The sequence below is a fragment of the Dermacentor albipictus genome, unplaced genomic scaffold (assembly GCF_038994185.2).
Source record: "Dermacentor albipictus isolate Rhodes 1998 colony unplaced genomic scaffold, USDA_Dalb.pri_finalv2 scaffold_36, whole genome shotgun sequence".
NCBI lineage: Eukaryota > Metazoa > Arthropoda > Arachnida > Ixodida > Ixodidae > Dermacentor > Dermacentor albipictus.
In genome coordinates, this window is record NW_027225590.1 from 1,371,521 (window position 1) to 1,397,109 (window position 25,589).

At 41.6% G+C, this 25,589-nt stretch overlaps 1 protein-coding gene and 1 long non-coding RNA gene across 3 annotated transcripts in view; one reads left to right on the forward strand and one right to left on the reverse strand.

Annotated features, from left to right (window-relative positions):
- The first annotated feature begins 2,701 nt into the window (after positions 1-2,701).
- The window catches only part of LOC139052813 (uncharacterized), a 28,815-nt gene continuing 5,927 nt past the window's right edge, over positions 2,702-25,589 (forward strand). The window contains exons 1-2 of the long non-coding RNA XR_011510075.1: positions 2,702-6,744; positions 10,802-10,852. This is a non-coding gene — a long non-coding RNA (uncharacterized lncRNA). The remainder of the gene's footprint in view (positions 6,745-10,801; positions 10,853-25,589) is intronic.
- Positions 7,941-25,589, reverse strand: part of LOC139052812 (transcriptional adapter 1-like) — a 324,652-nt gene continuing 307,003 nt past the window's right edge. For both annotated transcript variants that reach the window (XM_070529947.1, XM_070529948.1), the window contains exon 10: positions 7,941-10,048. In XM_070529947.1, coding sequence (XP_070386048.1) covers positions 9,866-10,048 — 183 coding nt within the window. In that variant the 3' untranslated portion in view covers positions 7,941-9,865. The remainder of the gene's footprint in view (positions 10,049-25,589) is intronic.

Genomic DNA, 25,589 nt, shown 5'->3' on the forward strand with positions numbered 1-25,589 from the left:
AAGCAGACGGAACAATTTAATTCTTTATGGGCTACAGGAAAGAAAGGGTGAGCAACATCAGACGTTAGAACAGGAAGTTTCTAAGAAATTCCTTGATGACGTGCTACAAATTCCTAATGTTAAAATAGAGCGTATACATAGGCTTGGGAGGCCATGCGAAAACAAGTGCCGCCCAGTCATACTTAAACTAGTTGATGGGCGGGACAAGATAAAGATTCTCAGTAACTGTGGCCGTCTCAAAGGGACCCCTTTCAGTATTTCTGAGGATTTTTCACCTCGTGTTCAGTTATTAAGAAAAAGGTTGTGGGAATGCACAAAGCAAAACAGGAACAATCACGACAAAGTGGTTTTAACTTACGACAAGGTAAGAATTAACGGCAAGCTGCACAGGTGGGACGATACACTCAATAAGGCAGTCCCTATGAATGACAAGTGACCAGGCGTCGTAAACAGAACGAGCAACATATCAAAGCGCAAACAGAACAAGAAATCATTGGGCATGCTCCTGCCTCCACGAGAGCTCACCATGCTATGTGCTAATGCTAGGAGTATAACGAATAAAACTGTAGAACTAGAAAGTTTAATTTTGGCCTTTCGTCCGGACGTAACACTCCTAACTGAAACTTGGCTAAGCGAAAACATCTCGGATGCTGACATAGTACCAAGCTCTCACATTATGGTCAGGAGGGATCGTGGCTCAAGAGGGGGTGGCGTAGCAATTATCTTAAAAAAGGGAATAGACTTCACTATTATTCCTCACGAGACGAGCGTAGAAAAGGTCTGGATTCTTGTTCATTTGTGTGAATGCAGCCTACTAGTCGGTGTAGTCTACAGGCCTCCTAGCGCCGATGTTTCGTTGCTCCAGTCACTGCATGAATTTCTTCAAATAAACACCAAACGCTACAACAAGATTGTAATGTGCGGCGATTTTAATCTGCCCACAATAAACTGGGAACAACTGAGCTCACTACCGCCTTGCGCACAGTCTGAAATGATGCTTGAAACTGCGTACTGCTTTAATCTCGCACAGCTTGTGCAGATACCGACACGTGTCACTTCCAGTTCCAGCACCACACTTCACCTTGCTTTTGTTTCTCAAGCCATTCTTGAAAAGGGCCCTTCCGTGGAAGTTTTACCCGGAATATCCGATCACAAGATTATCCTCTTAAAATGTAACTTTGCGTTAGCACGATCGCGCGAACCTATGAAAGAATTCTTAGATTTCATTAACGCCGAAGACGAAAGCATTCTCGACTACTTAGAACAAGATTTTGACACTTTTTCCCCAAAACAAAGACAAGGTTTCCAAGGTGTCAATGAGCTGTGGCTGCACTTTAAGAGCGCCGTGCACGAATGCATCAAAAAGTACGTTCCTAAAAAGCGGAAGAAAGTCAACCGAAAAAACCCGTGGATTACTCGTAATATCCTGCACTTAAAGCGTCGATTAAAACGTTTAACATGCTGTCGGTCAAGCCACTCTGTTTTGGCGTCCCTCCGAGAAGATCTTAGATCCGAATTAAAATTAAGTAAATACCATTTCTGTAATGTCAGAATGCGCAACTTTTTAAAAAATAACCCAAGGAAGTTTTGGATGCATATATCGAAGCGGAACAGTCTTGTAGACAAGATAAAACTGAATGATGTCGAAGTTACCGACACTCAGCGCATTGCGGAAGCTTTTAACACGTTTTTTTCGTCAGTATTTTTACGTGAACCCACCCAGAAAGATGATACTCATGGCGTTGGTCTCAAGCTTCCAGATCTTGTCATATCTGAGGAAGGCATATTTTCGTCACTGCTAAACTTAGATCCAAAAAAATCTGCAGGTCCTGACGACATACCTAACGCTTTTCTTAATCGGTACGCCGAATGGTCCGCGAAATACCTGTTCATAATATTTAACGTAAGTTTAAACGAAGGGGATCTGCCTAACGACTGGAAAGTCGCCAAAGTAGTCCCAGTCCACAAAAAGGGAGACAAGCTTAATGTAGAAAATTACAGACCTATCTCCCTACTCTGCACCGCTTCTAAAGTTATGGAACACTTTATTTCTAAGCATTTAAGTTCCTTTTTAGAAAATAATGACTTCTTTAGTGAGAGTCAGTACGGATTCAGGCGTGGCTTTTCTACCACTACGCAGTTACTTCACATGACCAACGAAATACTGGCAATCTTGGATCAAGGTGGGCAGGTAGACATTCTTTTTTTAGATTTCGAGAAAGCCTTCGATCGGGTTTCACACAAAAAAATGATGATACAACTAAACAGCATCATACGCAACGAACAAATTTTGCGTTGGCTTGATTCGTACTTGACGCACCGAAAACAATTTGTCAGCATAGGTGCTTCGAATTCATCGCTCGCCTCTGTACTTTCGGGCGTTCCACAGGGCTCGGTTTTAGGGCCACTTCTTTTTCTTATCTACCTAAATGACCTGGCTTGCAAATTTTCCGTGCGGTGTCGCTTTTTTGCGGACGATTGTATTGTTTACTCGAGCATCCAATCTGTGGATGACCAATCTAGCTTAACTGACTATCTAATAGCAATACACGACTGGTGTATCCAGTGGCATATGACCCTAAACATCTCGAAATGCGCGCACATGGTTATTACACGTAAAAAAATCCGCTAATTTGCACTTACACGATAAATAATATGGACATTAAACAGGCAGAGGAATTAACATATCTTGCAATTACAATTGATACCAAGATGAGCTATACCGCTCACGTTAGGTATGTTTCTGCGGCAGCAATGAAAAAGTTATGGTTATTAAAGCACCGTTTAAAAAACTGCACTAGTGCTACCAAATTAACTGCATATAAGGCAATTATTAGGCCAACACTCGAGTATTCCGATATAGTCTGGGACCCTCACACAAAGGCTGGTATAGACATTATCGAAAGAGTACAAGAAAAAGCTCTTAGATTTATCTACAATGCTTACAATTGGCGCATTTCAGTCACCTCTTTAAGGTTGCGATCTGGGCTCCAGACACTAGAAACTCGTCGCAAAATGCACCGTCTACAAGCAATGTATAACATAGTTTTTAAGTAAGTAAGTGTTTTTATTTACAGTAAGCAGCATACAAAGCTCACTGCAGGGGCAGGGGCTAAAGGCAATCAAGCCTGACAAAGGTCCCTGTCCCTCCGCAGTTCGTGACAGCTCACACGCTTCGAGTTCAAAAGAGTAAAAAAAAAAAAAGATTGCAGTACATCAGTTTCAGGAAAATGGACAACTAGCTACTTGCAAGAGTACACATAACAAATCACATGAACAAGAGAAAAATTTACATAACATCTCTAAATGATCATACAGAAGAGGTCGCGCGCACGCCATAATATATAGCTACACAAAATAAATTCAAGAAATTTGAAACTAAGAATGCATGAGGATACGATGAAATTACATTCTACATGGAAACACTCAAAATACTAATTCTTGAATGATTTAAGCATTGGTCGAGGCATGAAAATTCACAGGTTAATGTTTATACTGTATACATGTGGTAATTAATAAGTTCTTTGCTTGTTTTTTAAATGCAGCACTACTATCTGTAAAGTTCAATCTATCTGCAAGAATATTCAAAACATGATGTGTCTGGTACGCAGCACTTTGTTTTCCGTAATTAGTTCTTACTTTAGGTGCTCGAATCCTTTGTTCTCGTAAACAGTAGTATAGTTTTTCGGTGCGGCTTGGTTCATATAATTTATTTTGTTGAATTAACAACCACACTAAAATGAGATTTGACAACTACATGCATTTTAACAAATCGCGACTGACCAGAGGTAAGCACAATCAAACAATATTATTGCCGCGCGCTAGAACAAAGGCATATCTTTATTCCTTCCTGCCCAAGACAATTCGCGAATGGAACGCTCTTCCGCAAAGCGTGGTCAACTTAGCCACTCCAGATTCCTTCTTATCTGCAGTACAGACGTGCTTGTAATGTCATGCATTCACTGTACCTTTCCTTGTTACAAATTCTGATGACTCATTTATTACGCCTTTCCTATTGGCAGCAATGTGACGGCATCATCGTATTTCTTTTGTGTATTTGCATATGTTTACTTTGCCTATTGGACTGTTTTTTTTTACTCTTCTTATTTTTTTTATCCCCTTGAGGAAAAAGTTTGAAATCACGTGATGTACCACTCCTGCCTGGGCTTCCAAATGGAAGCCGGCAGTATTCTGAAATAAAATAAATATACCATAGCGATGATAGTGCGCGGTAGTATTGTTTGTGCCAACTAGCCGGAGTAGCCGGGTAGGCGGTTCATTGTGCGTGCACGCAAGCAGCACGACCACGAACGAAGCGATACAAGGTGGAACAGCGCGTTTTACGGCAATTGAAGTTGTGTGTGTGTGACGCGCTTGGTGTGTGCAAAGAGCAATTTAGTTGCGCGTGTGACGAATGTGTATGCGCAAATAGCACGACCAGGAACGAAGCGATGCAAGGTGGAACAACGCGTTTTGCGCAATCTAGTTGTGTGTCTTTGGACACACAGGCAAAGCAGCAGTGGCTGCAGACAAAGCTGTCCGGCGTGCCAGAGTGCTATGCGGAGAAGGACATATATACTTGCGACGAAACTGCTCCGTTTTTTCAAATGTTGCCACTGAAGACTCACGCTCTTAAAGGAGATCGATGCCCCGGCGGGAAGCACTCGAAACTTAGGGTGACCATGTTGCTGCGCGTTAGCATGGACGGGAGCCATTTTCTCAAGCCTTTCATGATCGGGCGATCAAAGAAGCCAACGTGCTTTAGGAGTCGGCACATCCTGATCCACTATCGCAGCAATAAGAAGGCGTAGATGACCCGCGACCTGTTCGAAGAATGGCTGCTCAAGTTCGACAGTATAATTGAAGGCCAAGAAAGAAAAGTAGTGTTGCTACTTGACAACTGTAGAGCACACAGTGTTAGCCCGAAGCTAACACCTGTCGATTTGATGTTTCTGCCTCCGAATATTACGGCAGGCCTGCAGCCATTGGACGCCGGCGTGATCGCCAACTTTAAAGTCCTGTATCGGCGGCGTATGCTGGAGTGGCTAATTTTAGCCATTGACCGCGCAGCTCCTGGCACATCGGGTCATGCATATGGGCCCCCTGACCTGAAGATCAGCCTTTTGAAAGCCGTGCGCTTCGTTTAATTTTATGGTGCATGGTATGAAGTACAGCAGTCAACCATATACAACTGCTTCAAAAAGGCAGGCTTTGTGCGTCGGGACGAACTTCTCCAACCCACTGAGACCAACACGGTAGAAGCCATTGATATAACCGAGCTCTGGGAGCCCGTTCCTACTGGTGACACAGGTGGTGCGTCGATGGAGGAGTTTTTGACTGCAGACAGTGCTGCCTCGTTCTGCGATGAGGTCACCGACGAGGCGATCGCCAAAGATGTGCTGTCTCGACAGACCGCAAAGTTGTGCGATGGTGGCGATGGCAGCAGCGACAGTGACAATGAGATTGACAGTGGCTCCTTGACTTCGACCTTGATGTCCACGCAAAGTGCACTGTCGTCGATCGACTCCTTAATTGATTTTACGTATGCTAAAGGATTGCCGCCAGTGTTCACGCAGCAGCTGGAACCCATGCACACCGAGGTTGTGAAGCTGAAGCTGCTGCAAAAGCAAGTGCAGATTTCGGACTATTTCAGTGCGCCTAACCCTTGACACAGTCATTGGCACTACAAATAAAGTTTGTTTTTGACAGCCCACTTTCTACATCATCTATTCTTTAGAGCAAGTAGCGAATTCGAGTTCCGAGCTGCAATGGTATGTTCCGCATTTTTTTTATATATATATATAATTGCAGTCCAGATATAGCGATCATTGGTTATAACGATCATATTTTTCATCTTTCTCGATATTGTTATAAGTAGACTGCACTGTACATATAATCTAGCTTCGTTCTGCAGTGCATACAATAGTGGCATGTGAAGGTTGTCTTTAGGTTGTTTTAGAGGTGTGCTAGCAAAATGACAGAAAGATGTCAATAAGTATGCTGTCGGCATAGGGACAGCTGCGCATTCGTTGGTGTTGACGTAACAGTTGCGTGGATCCGATATCATATAGATAGGATAATAAAAAAAATGCACCACTGGGGATTGAACTCATGTAGCAATGTGACCCACTAAGAAATTGTGCAATGAGAATGCACTTGTAGCATGCACTGTACCAGGGGCCTTGAATAGATTTCCCCACAGTTTGTGACATGTTTAAAACTTCTAAAAAAGAGAGGCAATGCAGCAGCCTCAGAATCTTATCGCTGCAGAGACATCCTCAAGCCTCTGCTCCTCAAGACACCAATATAATAAGTTGATCATATACAGCTGATTACCTAGAAAATCAAGGATCAGGAAACTTGATATAGACAACCAGAAAGAAAATGATTTTGTAAAATGTGAGGAATGGGTGATTAATGGAAGTTAAATTTATTCTTATAGAAGAGCTGACAGGTCAGCCCGACCTTTGCATCGGGAGTAAAATGAGGGCGATGAAAGGATGCACTGGCCAAGGGCATCATATTGGAAGGAATAAGCACCTTTATTGCCATCCGTGCCTTAAACAAGCTTCGACCAGTCATGCTCCAATACAATGTGCAACGCATATTCTTGAGACCCCCATTCTATTCACTTCTCAGGAATGGCACCATGCTGTAGTAAAGTCACTGTAGCTTCTCCAAACCTCCGCGTGCCTCCAACCACATCATGCTGTCCTGTCTGCTGAACCCTCCTCTACACTCTAGGTGAGCTAGTTGGTACATGATTTGGACGCAAACAGTACTGATTACCAGCTGAAAGGTTTATTTTGCGAAATGTGGTTTATAAACCTTACAAGGGAATGGGAAAAAAAAAACTACAGGAAAACAAAAAAGATAGCTGACAAAATTAAAAGCTCAACGCATGCCTTAATGGAAAGGTAGCGATTTTTTCTATTGCTGAGCCCCACAGGTAGAATGCTGAGACAATTAAATCGGGCGTTGTGCTTCAAACTGTGTCAGCTATCTTTTCTTTTTATTGTGATAACAACTATATGGACACTACAGGTATATTTCTACTGCTGTCATCACCGTGATGCTCTGTATAAAGTTCAAGTGTGATAATGCCATGGCCGCACACCGTACGCTGTGTGTGTGAGTGAAAGCGTGCGAGGGTGAGCCGAGGATGGTGGCTCGACCTCGTGTGTGCAAGGGAAGAAGGCGGGGAGGAAGCGTGCCATCTTCCATCACATGCAAGGCACCAGGGGGAGCATTCTACTCCTGCGGTGACTCTATATGGCATGGCCGAGTGCAGGCCTTGCGCTGAAAGCAATCTGTGATGCGTACAGTCCAGATGCACCAAGGGCGGATAGCTTCGTGTGCACTGTGTTCTCGCCGCTTGATTTGCTTGCTGCTGCTACCGTGCTTCCTCATGCTAGCGTTTTGACAGTAAGTGTCTGCAGTCATGGAATGAGATGTGTTTATGTTTTTCTGTGCATGCGTTACACCATGCTTGTTAATTTAGTTAGTAAGCGAATGTTTACAAGTTTTATACAGCTGATAAAACTACTACCCTTACTTCGTATATAATGATTTACCTTTTAGGCAAAACTGCGACATTTCAAAAAAATTGTTTCTTCCTTCTTTTCTTCTGCTTCTAAGGTTTATAAGCCGCTTTCACAAAATAAACCTTTCAGCTGGTAGTCAGCATGCACTGTCTTCAGTCTTAGTGTACCGTCACACTTTCTAGTGCTATTTGCTTCCAGAACTGAAAAGCAACACAAAGTTAGTTTAGCATAGCACATTTTTGTGGCTCAATCTGCACTTACCGGGTGGGAACAGGCTGGTTATTCATGGACAAAATAATGGGCAAGCCATATTTGAATTTTGTGCTTAGGCTGCAGCATTAGTCCTATTTGCTTGCTTTGGCTGTTGTTTATGAAAAAGAAAATTGACACCAGGCCTTTGGTTACTTCAGAATGCCAATGCAATCTTTGTTTCTCTTTAAAATGTTTGGCTAGACACTGTCCACTTGGGAGCTAGTCTTTAATTTCTACTCACACCAAGACTGACAGACACCGATCCGGTGTTCTTCTAGAGCATAAAGCGTCTTGGGCCAATGAAGCATCAACCAAGTCTCACAACGCTATCATGTTGCACATCTGACACTGTCCAATCAACATCATGCACAAAGCAAATTAATGGTTGCTAAAAAAATGTAAAGTTGTGCGTCTTCGGATGACCCAATAAAAATAATCAGTACAGTATGAGTTGTAACTCGAGTACTACAAGGAGGTTTGACTGTCATCCCAAATGCCGACGACGTCACTGGACACTCATGACACCAAGCTGAATTTAGGGACGCCAGATTATTTTACTTCGTGCTCCATGAGCTTAGCCGAGGAGAGACACGTCACCGCAATTTGAGTTCTGGTGAATAAATACTCACAAGAGCCCACAGCTGCCTCAGCCTTTGCCAAAATGTTGCCTACAAGAGTGATAAAAGAAATATTTCATTATGACTAAGATGCATCATGATTAAGATGCCCAAGTTACTAAATGTCCCTGCCTATGAAGGACTTCGAAATTCCACTAGCCGCTATTAACCTTGTTAGGAGCATCGTGGCTGACAGCCTACCCGATTAGAAAAACCCATACAACCCATGACTGAAGGGAATCAAAAATTTAAACCTATGACTATAGGTTTAAATCAGTGCATATGGGATTCCATATAATCATATAAGAATATGAATATGGGACATATGGATTTTTAAATAGCATATTCATTTTCTATGTTTTATGTCCCCCAGTGATACAATAACCATAGTGGGCTTTGCAGTGTTCAACTATATAAGTAAATCAAAGATACCACAGGGTGTTTCAGTGAACACTTTCACATTTCAAAAAAATATTGTCTGTGGAAGGTAGCACAATTCCAGTGCATGCGCTCGTCTACTCGAAGAGGTGGACATGCACAATAAACTAAAACACATAATCGAATAATAAAAAAAATTCACTATTTACGCTTGGAACTACTTATCATGTGACACTGCAATTTACAAATTCTAGCGGGTGAGACTGCAAGGCATATACACTTGAAAATAATTGTGTGGGTGACACCGTTTACAAGATATGCGCCGTCAAATGTGCGGTGCAAATGCACTGTTGTTCCACTTATTTTCTTAACAAAACATTGTTTTATGCATTGAAACACAAAACTAACTAGAACACCAATGCATTTCTCCGCAAAGTTCGGGAACTAATATCTTGAAACTGGTATTATCCAGAGAATTCGTTCCAAGTGAATCCACCTTGCGACCTCCCCGACTAGAATTCGTAAATTACAATATTTGCCATATGGTAATTAGTCCAGAAATTAATTTGTGAGTTTTTGTTAGTTAGTCGATTATGCATTTCAAATCTTTGTGCAAGTGATGTCTGCCTCTTCAAGTAGACCAGCTCATGGACTAGAATTTTGCTATCTGCCACAGGGATATTATTTTTAATTTTGAAAGTGTTCACTGAAACACCTGGTATATATACAACAGCATATATTAAAGCTGCTAGCCTTATAGCTGATTTTGCTGGATAACTTAACAAATCTGCTATGGAACGAAATTGTACAGCTACCTGGGCTTTATTAAAGAGTCCATTGATAAAACAATTCCAGTAGCAAAGGTGGGAACACCTGAATATCTTTGAGATCGTTAATTCAATGATGTAGCACAAATAAAAAGGACACAAAGAACACAGGTGCTACATTGATTTACTGCAGTCCCCTAGGAGAGGAGAGTTGAGCATGGTCTGTGTCTGTTTCAGTGGCTTCACCAAACTAGTAATGGTTACATTTGCTAGCATTGTGGGACATGGTCCATTACATTCAAGCCCACTACAAGGGGGGTGACCAAACACACAGCTGGTGGTGCTCAAGCAGCTGTGTCCGCAAGGCCTCCTCTTGCTCGTAGATGCTTGCCTGTCGTAGCTCTTCATGGCTCGGGTGCCACTGGGCGGCCAGGGTGTGCTCCAGGGCCCGTGCTTGGACAGAGTGTGCCAGCAGGATGTCACGCCGAACCTGCACCACCATATTCATTAAGTTGGGCTGCTAAGCACGAGGTCGTGGGATCAAATACCGGCCATGGCGGTCCCGTTTTGATGGCCGCCAAATGCGAAAACACCTGTGTACTTAGATTTAGGTGCACGTTAAAGAACCCCTGGTGGTGAAAATACAGAGTCCCCCACTACGGTGTCGTGAAAAGAGTTTACCGCGGGCCCCTTTTCTTTCTTTCCGCGAATGTTGTGGGCTCCTCGATGCAGGGAGAAGCCTTTGTGCAGAAATGACAGCGATGCGCCTCAGGCATGTGCTCCCACCTGGCTGCCGCCGCACCTGACGTCACTAAGTGCACGTGTCGTGCCCTCTTCCCACGCTCGGCTCTATCGAGCATCAAAAATTGATTTTGTATGTGGAGTGTTTATGCAACCATTTTTGGCCTCTTAAACTCTGGCTCTTATTGGATGCTGTCGACCTGCCTGATTGGTCGAAATAACCCATTGGTGGAGAAGCCTGCACTTCCCGCCGGTCCGCAGGTCCCTTGAATGCTGCAGAAGCTCATTTAAGGAATGGTATGAATAGTTTTTGGGAGAGCAAAGAGACAGCAGCACACAGTGCCACTTCACCACGGGAGACCAGGCTGGTCAGGCAGGCCATCAACGACGGGTATGACATCGTTTCGTATGTAAATATTTGTACAGTGTAAACTTAAAGTGAATGCCAAGTTCATAAACCTAGTTGTTCGAATGCTACTTCTTGTCGTCATCCTACCTGCAGATCTGGACTTGCCCCTGCCGGAGCTCATCCCCCTTCATCTTCGTCTCTTTGGTGAGCTGATGCGTCAAAACCCTCACATCTGTGTCACTTCACTACAACGGTGTGCCTCATAATCAAATCGTGGTTTTGGCACGTAAAACCCCACAAATTAATTTTACTTATCAAGGACCCTTCCACCCCACACACTGCAGCTCATTGTGAGATGACAGCATCTGCTAGCACCTAGTTCAATGGTAAAAATTGTGTTCCAAAGTTTCAGCAACTTTTAAAGGGGCCCTGTATCAGCTTCTATTGAAGCCTCAAAAATGCATTGTAACAAGCTTGGCATCTGCAAGGAATATATTACCCAAAAAATTTTCCAGAAAGGTTTAGTGGTAGCGTAGATACTAAGAGCGCCGTACAGGAGAACCTCGTTCATACGTTTTTGAACAAGACATGGAGAAAACGTACTAACCGGGAAAACGTATGATACGAGGTAACGAACAAACATGACAAACCCAACAGTAGTTCACGTTTACGTAAGGCAAAGCATTGCGCGAGTTGCGGCCCAGGACGCCGACGCGCTTGAAACTGGTGGGCTCCGGTAGCCTGACGTGCATTTCGTTGGTTTCCTATTGCGTAGTGTTTTAGGGCGGTGACAGGAAACCGAAACGAAATCGAGCTGGCGAGCGACGTCGGATGATGCCTAAGCGAAACGTGACGCCGCTCACACTGCACCGCCTGCAGCAGGGAACGGGTGGAATGGCGGCGCAATCTGGTTATCCCCTACTAAAAGCGTGCAGTATGCTTCCAACGGCACTACGCCGCAAGCGCTGTAAAAAAGATAGCTGAAGAGGCTTACCGCAACAGGGTTGGTGGCGATAGCTGGGAATGCGGCATGCGACAATCGGGAATTAAATTTGATGGCACCTGAATACGAAACTGAGTGCGCGCCGGTGTTTTCACGCGGGATGGGCAGGCAAATATTGCAGGCAAGCTGATACGGCGGGTGTCTACAGTGATAACGTACCCTCCTGCCCCGTCAAGTAAAACTCGTGCAACAGTGCGAAAAGCAGGCAAAGACGAAACAGTAGAAGACGACACGTTAAAGAAAAATAAATCAAAACTGTGCAGTGAAGTCAGCCAGTTGCATCCCTTCCTGCGAGTCTTTGAATCTTTTAAGTACAAACGGTTCTTGCACGTTCACAGCTGATCGAGAGTGCAGAAACATCCATGCCTTACATGTTTCCATTAACAGTTCCTAGTAAGTTTGTGATCACATATATTAGGGTGTAAACCCATATAACAATATCCGCTGTGATAACTACCTTTGTAAGTAATGAAATACCATGTTACTTGCAAGAACATATCACTCTGGTATTTTAATAGAATCAACTTTACATAATATGTGGTTTATTCAATACAGGACCACAAACTGCTTTTTTGCAATGACAAACAAATTCCAAGTTTTACCTATAGGTAAAACTTGGAACTTTTTTGCCTGTATACATAGAGGCAAGAAAAAAAAAACAAATCTGTAGACAACAAAATTGTTCTTCAATTTATTCACCTGCCACTGTGGCTATAGCATTCTGCTGCTAACACAAAGTGAGGGGTTGAATTGCCAGCCATGAAAGTGGCATTGCGATGGGAGTCATAGGCAATGCGCTTGCACATAAATTTAGTTCATCATTATTTACTGAACCCTTAAACTTCCAAATACTATTGGATAGGGGGCCATGCTTATGCAAAATCTAACACCAATCGAAAGCAAAGGACACAATTGTAAAACAAGCATCCTTTCTGATACTTCAAGTGTGTAAACATTCATTGCATCAATATGTATTGTTCAACAGTACTGCACAAATAAGCATGATCAGGCATAGCAAGTACTTGTCAGTAAGCTGGTTCTACATGTGCATAAATGTAATGACATGAATGCTCATACTACATTATGCACACAGCACAAAGAAAACTTTTTTCAAGAGTTGTGCCTTCTGGCAGATTTGAGTGGGCCATAAGCAGCAGAAACTTTATAACAGGGCATTGTGTAATACCGCTTATGAAAGAATAAAGAGAGTGAAGAGGCTTTCAACAGCAGTACCTCATGCTACTCTAATAAGAGGAACGATGAGCAAGAAAATTTCTGGCAGAGCACTTAAGTTCAACAGTAACTTTTTTAAAGACAGAAAATTTCAGGTGAGAGTTGGAGGCCCACCCACACCAACAACACAGGCATACACAAGAAGTACTACAGTCTATGGTGTACTACAGTCTATGGTATAGCTATCTTATACAGAAATCAAGAATGATGCAAAAAGCTCTCAATAACACTGCATACTTTCATGGCCAGTCTGGGCTCTCGTTTTCCGATAAGTCAGTTTACATCGAGGTTGGAAAAAAGACGAATCAAGAACTACCCAAGATTGCACAATGTGCTCCACATAGCTGGACAAATATACCTGCAAGTCAACATCCACAAATCCTCAGCTAGTGTAATACCGTGACGGCAGAGCCAGCACATGGGTGAAACAATCATGCCGTGCCTGGATGCAAATTCTACACCTGGTGAAAAGAATAATCTTGAAATCATGGAGGGTGGACAAGTGGATACTATGGAAAATCGCAGATGCTGTACTTTTGTCCAAGGTATTGTACGGTATGAATTACCAGCAGTGCACAAAAAAGACAACTCATCGAATACTGGAATCGGGTAATGACAGGTCTTTATAACTTTACCATGCTTGAAGACCTACGAGAAAGAGCAAACGAACAAGCACCTAGACAGAGTAGAGTTGCAGCCTGCAGCCCCAATTCTTTGCCTCAAGAGCTCAGAACCTGGTCCCAAGATACTGTGCCAGCTAGCATATTTATTTATTTATTTATTTATTTTGTACTGCCAGCCTGTTTTACAGGCCCTAGGCAGGAGTGGGATATACATAAATGGTTTAACAACCTAATAACATGTGAAACACAAGAAAGAAAAAAAAGAAAAAAAAGGGTGAAAACAAGCAAAGTGTCATCTTGTTACAATGCAAAAAAAAAAGAAGTAACAACAATAAAAAAGGGGGAGACAGAAAGGAAGATATCAAGGAATTTTGCAATACAGCACGCTTACACACGCAATTTTACAATACAGCACGCTTCTTATACACAAAAAATAAGGAAGCCCTTAACATGATATGATCTATATCACATAGTATATGGAATGGGACAGAGATCGTGGGCAATGTTTCGGGTCATAAATTAACGAGAGTGTGCACAAAGGATGATAAGGTTGAGCTTTGAATAATGTTTTTAGGCAGGGCGTTCCAGTCATGGATGGTTCGGGGGGAAAACGATTGCTTAAAGAAAGTGGTATGGTGCGAATACTTGTCTAACCTGAATGAATGTGATGAACGCGTTGGGTGCTGGCTACAATGTGTAATATACATTTTTTTTATCTAGTTCTACATGCTCCCGATTAACTAAATATAACATTTTGAGCCTCTCTCGATATCGCCTTACCTCTAGGGTTTCCAGGTTCGCCTCCTATAAAAGAGCTCTAACTGATGTATGACGGCGATAGGAATTAAAAATAAACCTGACTGATTTCAGCTGTATCATTTCAACCCTTACTTGGGTGTAAGGGTCCCAGACAGGAGTAGCATACTCTGACAACGATCTGATGAAAGTCTTGTATGCTAGTAATTTTATATTACTTGCAGATTTAGTCAAGGTCCTCCTCAGGTATCCAAGCTTCTTCATGGCTTCTTTTTTAATGTGATCTACATGGCTATTCCACCTAAGGTCCGACGTAATTACTACACCAAGGTATTTATATTCTGTAAAAAAGGATAAGTTATGGCCATTAATGCTGTATACAAAGGGTAACGGCTTCTTTTTGCATGTAATAATTATTGATACTGTTTTTCTTAGGTTAATGCTCATTTGCCACTCTAAGCACCATGTCGCTATTGCTGATAAAGATTAATTTAGGATCGTATGATCTGCCTCGCTGTGAATTTAATAATAAAGTATGCAGTCATCTGCAAACAGCCGTATTTTAACTGGTATATTATTCACTATATCATTGATAAAAACTAATAAGATCAGAGGGCCCAAGACTGATCCCTGTGGGATTCCAGATTGCACATCGGATAAGTCTGATTTCGCATCAGCCACAACGACTGTCTCTCGCCTGCCCAGATAAGCCTCAATCCAGTGAAGTAGTTGGTCGTTTTTTAGAATAGGTTTTAACTTTGATAACTTTTGGTGGGACACACGGTCGAGGGCTTTCTAACAATCTAAGAATACCATGTCAATTTGGCAATTAGGCCTTGACCGTCTAGTGCTGCCGCGATTTCATGCATTGTTTCTAATAGTTGTGTTACGGTGGATTTACCAAAACCGAAGCCGTGTTGTCGCGTGTCGCAGAGGCCATTACTTTCAATGAAGACTGAGATGTGCATAAATATTATGTGTTCTATCAGTTTTGAAGAAGTACAAAGTAGGGAGATAGGATGGTAAGAGAAGAGCACCGAACGGTCGTCTGATTTAGGGATGAGAATTATTTTTGCATGTTTCCAATCACGTGGAATTTCTGCACATGAGTGATTTAATATAAATAACACAAAAATATTTGGAGCACCATTCGGCGCATCTTACCAAAAAAGCATTAGGTATTTCGTCGACGCCTGGTGACTTCTTTATATCAAGATCAAGAAGCAAAGACAGTGCACCTGTTTCGTTTACGTTGAGACCACCGATGGGTGGAATATCATTTAAAACAGCTATGCAAGGTGTCTTTCCATCATCGTTTATAAACACAAAGCAAAAATACTTGTTAAGTGCATTTGCAATTTTCAGTTGATCTGTCAGTATGAAACTATCCACACAAATATCAGACACATGGTTTTTTTTTTTTTGGCGATAAGTACCACCAGAACTTATCCGGGGATGACAGAGTAAAGTTTTTTAAAGCAACATTTTGAGAATAGTCTTTAGCTTTCGAAATACCAGTTTTAAGCTGTAGATGCAGGTTGGTTAGCTTTTCGACATTCGCCTGCCAGCCTTGTTACCATGCCTTAGGCAGGAGTGGGCATTTGGAACAAAACACAAGTATGAAGATCAAACAAGATAGCAGACACTGAACAAGAATCTGCATAACAAACAGCATAACAGAAACATTTTCACAATCATGAATTGATGGTTAGAGACAAGGATCGATGAACGCTATGGTTTACTCACAAAGTGTAGAAAGAAAGGGGGAAACCGTTGGACAGTCAACAGTTGTGGCAGGTTAATGCATTCCATTCAGAAATCATGCGGAAAAAGGAAATTTTTAAATGCATTGGTCTTGCAGGAAAAATCACTAGGCCTTTTGTTGTGATAAGAGTGCGTGCAGCGGTGGCTAGCTGGTAAAATATATAATGTTTCATGTATTCCTAATTGACTGTTATAGAGTTAAGAAGAAAAATTTCATTCTGTCTCGGTAATGCCTTATTGCAAGGTATTCCAGTTCTGCAGCTACTAGAAGAGGTGGTGGGGATTTGCGCCAGCTGTACGAATTGAAAAGAAACCTGGCTGATTTTCTTTGGACTTTCTCAATTTTAGTGATGTTGGCTTGTGTGCGCGGATCCCAAACTACCACAGCATATTGACACGTGTACTTCTTTATCTTTATCAGGTGATCACTTCTCACCACCTAACAAATGTTATCGCACAGCACAGGACGCGCCTGCATGTAAAAAAGTTTCTGGAATGTTATCTATGGTTCCATCTGCTGTCTCCCTGCAACTTGCAAGTGTAATCTAATTGCATGTATGAGCGACGCAAATAGTGCAGAACTTTGTGGAAGACACGGGTCCCAGCAGTTACCCTGGAACATTCAACGACTGATCTATAAAAGCCGACGCGCTTGACCCGCTGATCAAATTTTCAATGATCGCAGACTGTGTTCGCCGCTATTGTTGTACTTTAAGTGTAGCCTGTCTTTGTGGGCACAGGTTCGCCCAATAAAAGCTAGTTTTGCCTTTCACAGTATTGCCTACTCTGTTCTTTAACGTCACTACCAAGTGACAATATTCTAGAATGGGTCGGATGAATGTTTTATACGCTAAAAGTTTTATTTCAGGTGAAGCCCTTCCGACTGATTGCTTTAAAAAGCCTAGTTTCTTCATTGCTTTATTATAAATGTATGCTACATGTTCATTCCACCTAAGATCAGATGTTATAACTACTCCCAAGTATTTGTACGGAGACATGACTGATAAAGACTGTTTGTTAATGCTATAAGTAGGGGTAAAAGGATTCTTTTCGCAAGTAATGGTCATTGCAACAGTCTTTTTGAGGTCAACAGTCATCTGCCATTTCGAGCACCATGTTTGCATTGTAGACAGCAAGGTGTTTAAAGCTTCCTGATCATTTGAATTGTGTATTGCGTATGTCTCTGATGACACTGTTGATAAAGACAAGAAACAAGAGCGGCCTTGACATTGATCCCTGTGGAATGCCCAAGTCTACAGTTGCGGGTGTCAAAGCTGCATCGTTGACTTGAAGACATTGTTTCCGTAATGAAAGGTATGCTTTAATCCAGTTAATTAAGACGTCATTCTTTAAAATGGGTTTTAGTTTAAGCAGTAGTTTGGAGTAATAGACGCGGTTCAAATGGTTTTTCAAAATCGAGAATCAAGTCAATTTGGCCTTGTCTAGCTAAAGCTATCGCTAAGTCGTGAACTGTTTCTACGAGCTGAGTTACGGTAAAAAAACCTCGCCGGAAACCATCTCGTCTTGCTTCAATTATTGCATTGTTGTTAAGAAAGGCGGAAATGTGCTTTAAAATTATGTGTTCGAGGGATTTTGCGCATGTGCAGAGTGAAGATATTGGCCTGTATGATGTGAGGAGAGACGGATTTGTTGTTTTTGGTATGGGGATGACTTTCGCATACTTCCAGCCGGTTGGGATTTCCGCACATGACAGCGATTTCTTGAATATTAAGATTAAATACTTTGAACACCATTCGGCTTACCAGGAAAGAAAATATGAGATGCAAAGACTACTACCCCTCCCTTCAGAAACACAACCGTGGGAGCACCCGAACTTGAAACACAACAGGCCCATACCGTGGCAATATGGGGACAGACAATTAGGCCAGGAGACTATGCAATTGCTAAACACACAGAGGAGGTTGCTAATCATGAAGATGCAAGCAAACATCAGGCACATATAGTACACTGATGTGGCAATAGCCGGACAACAGCAGTATGACATTGCATAAAATCGAACCGCATACAACTGAGTACCATTTTAAGTCATCCTACACCTAGAAAAGCTCAACTGAAAGCGATCAAAGCAGCTCTAGCAGTACAAATTTGCTGACTACAACACCCTGCATGCCTGCATGGATTCACCAGAAACTGTCTGGGCCTGCATATCACCCAAGATTGTCAGGAAAATCAGGAGATTGAAACACGACTTGCAAGCACATGGCTAAAAATTAAATTACAGGGTACATAGCCACGCAGATATTCCAGGACACAAGTGGGCTTATGAGCTCGACATAAGAACCGAAAACTAGACAAGTTGGTGTGTGTTCATTATTAATTAGAGTGAAACAGATAGACAACGGACGTGAACGAAGCGCTCTGTGTTTGCACTTCATTCTTGTCCATTGTATTTCTGTTGCACAATAGTTAGTGAATTCATGAGGCTGCACAGGAAACGAATGATACCACCGCCCAAGGCCCAGATTTCAGATCCAAATCTACGTGCAGCCACGCATGCACGCACGCACACACACACGTGTTGCAAGGGTGCACAGCATGAAACAATATCAACAGGATGACACTAGAGAAGAATGAGGGCTAACTTTCAACTAAGGTTCATTGTAAAAATGTGTCAATTTACATAGTTTACCAGAACAAAAAAAAAAAAGGACAGCTTTGAAGGCTAGATAAAAATTGGTGCTTGTTTCAACCAAACATAAATAAAAACGCTACAGAAAGAATACCAAAAAATTCCAAGTGCAGGAAAAAAATCATTACAATCGCCAATCGTGCATGCCAGCACCTTTCAAGAAACACTTTTCTTATTCCAATAGACTGACTGACAGCTTGCTTATGCAAGCACAGTCTTCCAGTTCCATGCCATCGGAAAAGAAACTTGAGTTCCTTGGAAGTGTCTTGGAAGGTGTAATCACCAAGTGCATGCGCACAATGTTATTTTTTCGCTGGACTTGTATATTTTAACATCACCTACAGACAGGCTAGATGGCGCATTGCAGATCGAAGAAAAATAAGCGCACAGGAACACGCACACAAACAGTCGAGAAAGACACAGAACAGGTGCTATCTTGTGTCTTTGTCGGCTTTTTGTGTGTGTCTTCCTGTGCGCTTATTTTCCGTCAATATGCATATTTATTTGTATTTTCTCTCTTTCCTGTTTTTGATTACGTATGGTTTCATCAAGCACTAATGTTTATCGGGCTTTCTTGCTGTACTACTTTCTGGTAACCTTTATAAATCACTGCATTTCCACAATAAACCTTTTAATTAGAAGTTGGCTTACCCTATTCTTACTGCTTCACACTGTACGCTTTTGCAACATTGCCCAAACAATAAATTATGTAAAGTACACAGAAGCATCATGAGGGCCATTAAAGTGACTTGTTCCAGTCTAAAAAAATAAAGAATAGCCTGACTGCAAACGGCACCAGAGAACACATAGGATGAATAAGAAAACCGAGATGATCTAACAACCGAAAATTTAATGTACACGCCGAGTAAATGCTGGTGGCTGACAAGCAATAAACTGAACATACACAAAAAGTAGAAGCAAAAATTAATGTGTGTTTCCTGACAGTAAACGCATCCATTTCTAACGGAGGCTATGTTGACAAGATTCTCCCAGCGTTTTTAGATCTACAGCTTCCGTAATTTCTCTAGGCAGCCGATCTGCACAGAATGCCAGCTTCTTCGTCTACAATGCATGCTCAGATGTCGAGTGCGTTGTAGAGGAAGAAGCTAGCATTCTGTGGAGATCAGCTGCTTAGAGAAATTATGGAAGCTGTAGATGCAAAGACACTGGGAGAATCTTATCAGCATGACCTTTGTTATACTTTCAGAGATGGATGCGTTTTCTGTTGGGATCTGTATGGACATACATCAGTTTTTGCTTTTGCTTTTTGCGTAACTTCAGTTTATTGCTTGTCACGCATCATTTTTAATACGCCTCATGATCGTCTTGGTCTCTAGCAGAAAGGTGTTCATTCTGTTTACAGTGAAGCTGTATATGCCTAGGCAAAACACTCATGGTCCGATCCCAAAAACCCTAGCGTAGGGGTTTGAGCCATTGTTCATGGGGGTTGTGAGCCATTGCATTCGTCTTGCATGATGGACGGAGAAACTTCTTGTTCGGTGGACATAGAAATGCTTATGCATTTAAAACATATACATTTATCTACATACTAGTGCAGGGAAGGGACACAGAGGGGGACGGTGTTAAGACAAGATCATGATGTCATAATTATCTCGTAGCGAAGGTGTGGTGGGCCATTGCCTAGACCAATAATGACATCGTTTCTCTCTAGCAGCCGAGCGCACGTGCAGCAGCCTCTCTCCGCTTTCCCATTAGGATCAGAATCAGAATCAGAATCAGAATTTATTGTTAGAATTTGGGTCAAATTACATGTATTTTGTATGCAGGAGGAGGTCCCATAGTCAAAGACTGTATCGGGACCTCCTGTACAAAAACAGTTATGATAATTGACATCGCAAAGCAACAGTAGCATATAATAAGGTATTATACAAGCAACAGGAAATGAACGTTAACAGAGCAAAATACAGAATTCATTACAAATAATAACAAGGTTTAGCTTATCTCACAGTAACATAAAAAATTGCATGTGAAAAATATACCAGTAGTTTATTTACAAGAACAAAAACAAAAAAGGCAAAAAGCAAGAAAGAACGAAAAAAAAAAACGGATACAGTAAATTTTCTCATTAGTTTGTCAATAATAAATGCATTTTCAGTTCCCTTTTGAATTGGTGTAAAGATCTTGTAGTTTTCATGATGAGAGGAAGAGTGTTCCATACTGATATGGAAGTGAATTCCACGGTTTGTTTACCGTAGTTAGTGCGGATTTGAGGTAAAAGAAAATTGTTATTTAACGCGAATCTGGTGGTACTATTAGTTGTCAAGTTAGATGGTGAAAATGTGATCGACGGTAGCTCATTATGTAGAAATCTGTAGAAAAATATACCTAGGTTGTATGTAGTGAGCCCGGAAATAGTAAGGATGTTATTCTCGTGTAGTAGGGAAGTGGCATTAGAAAACCATGAACTATATGTAATTATTCTGATGGCTCGGTTCTGAATTGTTTGTAAAGACTTAATATGAGTATTATAGGTGTTTCCCCAAGATATGATCCCATAAGTAATGTGAGAGTGGACGAAAGAGTGGTAAAGTGAGAGCAATGTGGTACGTGTGAAGTAAGGGCGTGCTTTAATTAATATGCGTATACCATAAGCTATTTTCTTTTTTATGTGAGCAATATGATTGTGATATTTCAGATTACAGTCAAGTATAACGCCAAGGAAAGATGAACATGAACTTGGATGAAGGCAGTGGGGACCAAGACTGATAGATGGAATGGACGCTATGTTTCGCTGATGTGAAGAGAATACAACAAATTTAGTCTTAGATGCATTAATAGATAACATGTTAACGTTGCACCACCTCCGAATATTTTCAAAGTCAGCATTTAGTTTGTTAACGAGAGATGAGATATCTTTATGAAAAGTAAATATAGTGGTATCATCAGCGTACAGAATGCATTTTGTCGAAGAAAGACAGCTAGGCAAATCATTAATGTAAACTAAAAACAGGAGTGGCCCCAGGATGGAGCCCTGAGGCACACCGATGTTAGTAGTTCGCTGTCGAGAATAAGCACTGGAAACTGAAACAATTTGAACCCGGTTATATAAGTAGCTTTTTAGTAGCGAAAGGGCGGGACCGCAAATGCCTATTGCTTCTACCTTAGAAAATAGGATATTATGATTAATGCTATCAAATGCTTGCGTTAGATCGATGAAAACTGAGGCGGTGAGAAATCCCTCGTCAATAAATTTTTTTAGTTGGTCCGTAAGATGAATAAGTGCCAGCTCTGTGGAATACCTGGGGCGAAAACCGAACTGACATGGAGAGATGATATTAAATTTAGAGAGATATTTTGTTAGTCGTACTTCAATTAGTTTTTCAATAACTTTCCCAAAGAACGGCAGAATGGAAATAGGTCTGTAATTGTGCAGTAGTGAGTTGTCGCCTTTTTTAAAAACTGGGATAACTTTGCCACGCTTCAGTTCAGAGGGAAATAAACCAGTTCTGAATAATAAATTAACAATAAATGAAAGTATGTCTGAAATTAGGTGCGAGATAAGTTTAATCTTAGCAGGGTGGACCTCATCAATTCCAGCGCTTGTCAGTTTTAGGTTATTTATAACGGCAGTTATTTCTTCTGGCGTTGTGGGAAATAAAAAGAATGAATGAGGTAGACAGTTCATGTTAATGTTTTCTGCAAGTTTAGGTGGATTGTTAGGAAAGAAAAAACTACTGAAAGCCTCAGCTATTTCAGCAGGGGAATCGAGCTCTACTCCATCCTTTAAAATTCTGGCTACCTGGTTTAGTCGTGTGTTATTTAAAAAGGAGTTGACAACCTCCCATTTCTTTTTAGTGTTATTACCTGCCTGTAAATAATGTGTCCCTGTATTTAATTAAATGAAATATGCAGCCCCGGTGCGTCACTCGGTAACTACAGTGCATAACCGAGACATAAATACTATGATTAACACATTATGAAACACAAATGCAGAACATAATTCATAAATACTTTGATGGACCCTCTAGATTAACACAATGAAACACTCATTGCACCCTCCATGATGGCGATTGTGCAAAGCACGATGTGTAGCATTTCAAATAAACACTGAGATAAACCCAAGCCAAAAGTGTGTGTAACCTCATCAAGGAACACAGACGTAACCAATAATTCAGAAACATTTTAATAAACCGTCGGGATTAACCCAATGATAAACACAAGGCCGCACATTTCAGCTTTGCTGGTTTACCATCTGTACAGGGTGCATGGGCGGTACTTTTTTTTTATTAAGTACTGTATTATTTTGTGTCAGTAAAACACGTTGTTGGGCTAGTTGGGGCATTGTATTGGTGCTGGGTTTTTTTTTTGTTGCTGGTTTTTGCTTAATGTTTTGCCCTTATTCCTTTTATAACTACATTTTATTCCCCCTCACCTAATACTCCAACCATGCAGCCTGCGAGGTATATACTAAATAAACAAGTGCATAAGCCCATGTCATTCATTCATCTGCATACACCTTACACCATCCCTTTCTCAACAAACATCACTGTGTTGATGTCTCGTAGTGCGCATCTACATAAACTGCCGTTTGCATTTTGGTATAGTTTGTGAACAGTGTAGTGCATAAACATTACATGACATTAAGGTTGTGACCTATGCGGTGCATAAACAAACCTTGCAAAAGATGACATGTTGGATTGTTGAAAATAAGAACAACTGTATATATCGCAGTTACTTTACCGGCATTTAACTGACCACTTAACAAAAACTTCACTTCGCATTTGATTCCAATTCACGTGCACTGAATCTGCAGCTTTTTTTGGTTATTAATGTGGGTGTTACTGCATGGACATATCTTGTAGATTTAAAAACAAAGTTCAATAGTTTCTTGCAACATATTTAAATGCATGTGTACATCACTGCGATTGCAACACCAGAACTTGATACAAACAAGCACACTATAGGATGCGGACAAATGTTCAGCAGAAACTCCAGAATGTTTGCATCCCGATACTTATGAAAGTGAACAGTTTCATTCCATGGCTGTTAATGAGAGGGAGAAAGAAAACTTAATTGTGTTCATGGAACGAAATCGCATTGATAAGCTTAGAGATATAGGCATTGCTTAACACTTCCAAAATGAATAATTATAGCTTGCTATTGACATTGAAGCAGCTATTTGACAGCAAGAAAAGGAATCAGTTTTTTCAGCTTGGAGCATTAAATTGCAGGCAATGTAAGTGGGCATAATATTCGGCAAATATAATCTGTTTAGGAATACCAGATACGAATAAATATTGAGGCTTTCATTTGTACTTTCTCTGGCTTAGCAATCTAGTTTGAAATGACTCCCATAAGCATGACGTAACAATGTTAATCTACACATTAAACGCATGACTACCTTAACAAATCTGAATGATTGTTATAAATGGCTCACTCAATTAACCAATGGCCCTCAGTCCCCAGCAGCTGCGGAGCACCTGACCAAGGCGGCGGTCAGACCTGTAACTCAGCAGAGGGTGCTAAGAATCTCTGGGTCTGCACAGGCCGCCAATGGAAACTGGACAGGCTGTCAATGGAAGCTGGACAGGCCGCCAATGGAAACTGACCCTTGCAACATTTAACACCTGAACCCTCTCGAGTGAGGCTAGCTGAGCAGGACTCTTTGAGGAACTATCAGACATTGTTCGGGATATCATCGGCCTTAGTGAGATTACAAAAACTGGTGAGGCTTATGCATTGCTGAATAACGGACATCTCCTCTGCTATAGAGGTCTCCTAGATAAGAAGCAATATGGGGTAGAATTCCTAATCCATAAGGACATAGAGGGAAACATTCACGAATTTTACAGCATTAATGAGAGGGTAGCTGTAGTCGTAATCAAACTTAATAAGAGGTATAGATTAAAGGTAGTACAAGCCTACGCTCCCACGTCCAGTCCCGATGATGAGGAAGTAGATTAGCTTTATGAAGATGTTGAATTAGTGATGAGAAAAGTGCAAACTCAGTAAACTGTAGTAATGGGCAACATAAATGAAAAAGTGAAAAAAAAGCAGGCTGGTGAACAAGCATTTTGCAACTACGGCGTCGATTCTAGGAACGCTAGAGGAGGTGTTGCTGGTGACCGATGGCTGCTCCCATTTGCTGGACATGGCAGAAGAGTAATGAAGATCTTGAGATCAGAGAGCCGGAGACAGGTTAGACATTTCAAAGAATGTCTAAAGGTGGCCTCTTCGTCTGCTTCCGATGGTCTTTTCAACGTGAAGGCGTTTCGGGACTGGTGCATACAGGCAAACTTTGTGAGTGAGGCTATATGGAACGATGTGCGTCAAAAATTACCAAAAAAGAAAAGGGAAGTGCCAGACAGGCGCCTTCTATTACTAAGGGGCGCAACGGTGGAAGAACGGCATCAAGAGGTACTCAAGTTGGGGCCAAAGTTCTGCGTGGAACCAAGGATCGGCATCCTCGACAGGTTAGCACTTACAAGGGACATTGCCAGGAGTGTACCAGACAGAGAAAAAGAACGATGTGTGGTGGAATGTGTAGACATGGTAGCCAAAGCTTCAGTAAGCGATAGATCCAGACCTAATGTTGATAGGGCTGCTAAGTATTTAGTTGAGAATATTCTGCGTGTGGTTCAAGCAGACAAGGAAGGCTTTCTGGTTGTTGTACCAAATGATTGTTATTTAGAAAAGGCTTTCCTAGCAGTGAACAAATGCTTTAGGAAATGTGATGTGAATGTAGAAAACGTAAAAAAGAAGGCAGTGGAGCTATTGAAAAAATGTAACCAAGAAAAGCTTGTGTCACATGTAAAGAACTCAAAAGTAATGAAATTGGAAAAATTTTTTACTGCAAAAACGCACAAGCAAGGAATTCCGTTTAGGCCAATCGTGTCTGAGCGAGGGTGTTGGCAGGTTTTGGTCGCAGGGTTCCTGCAGAAGATGTTGAAT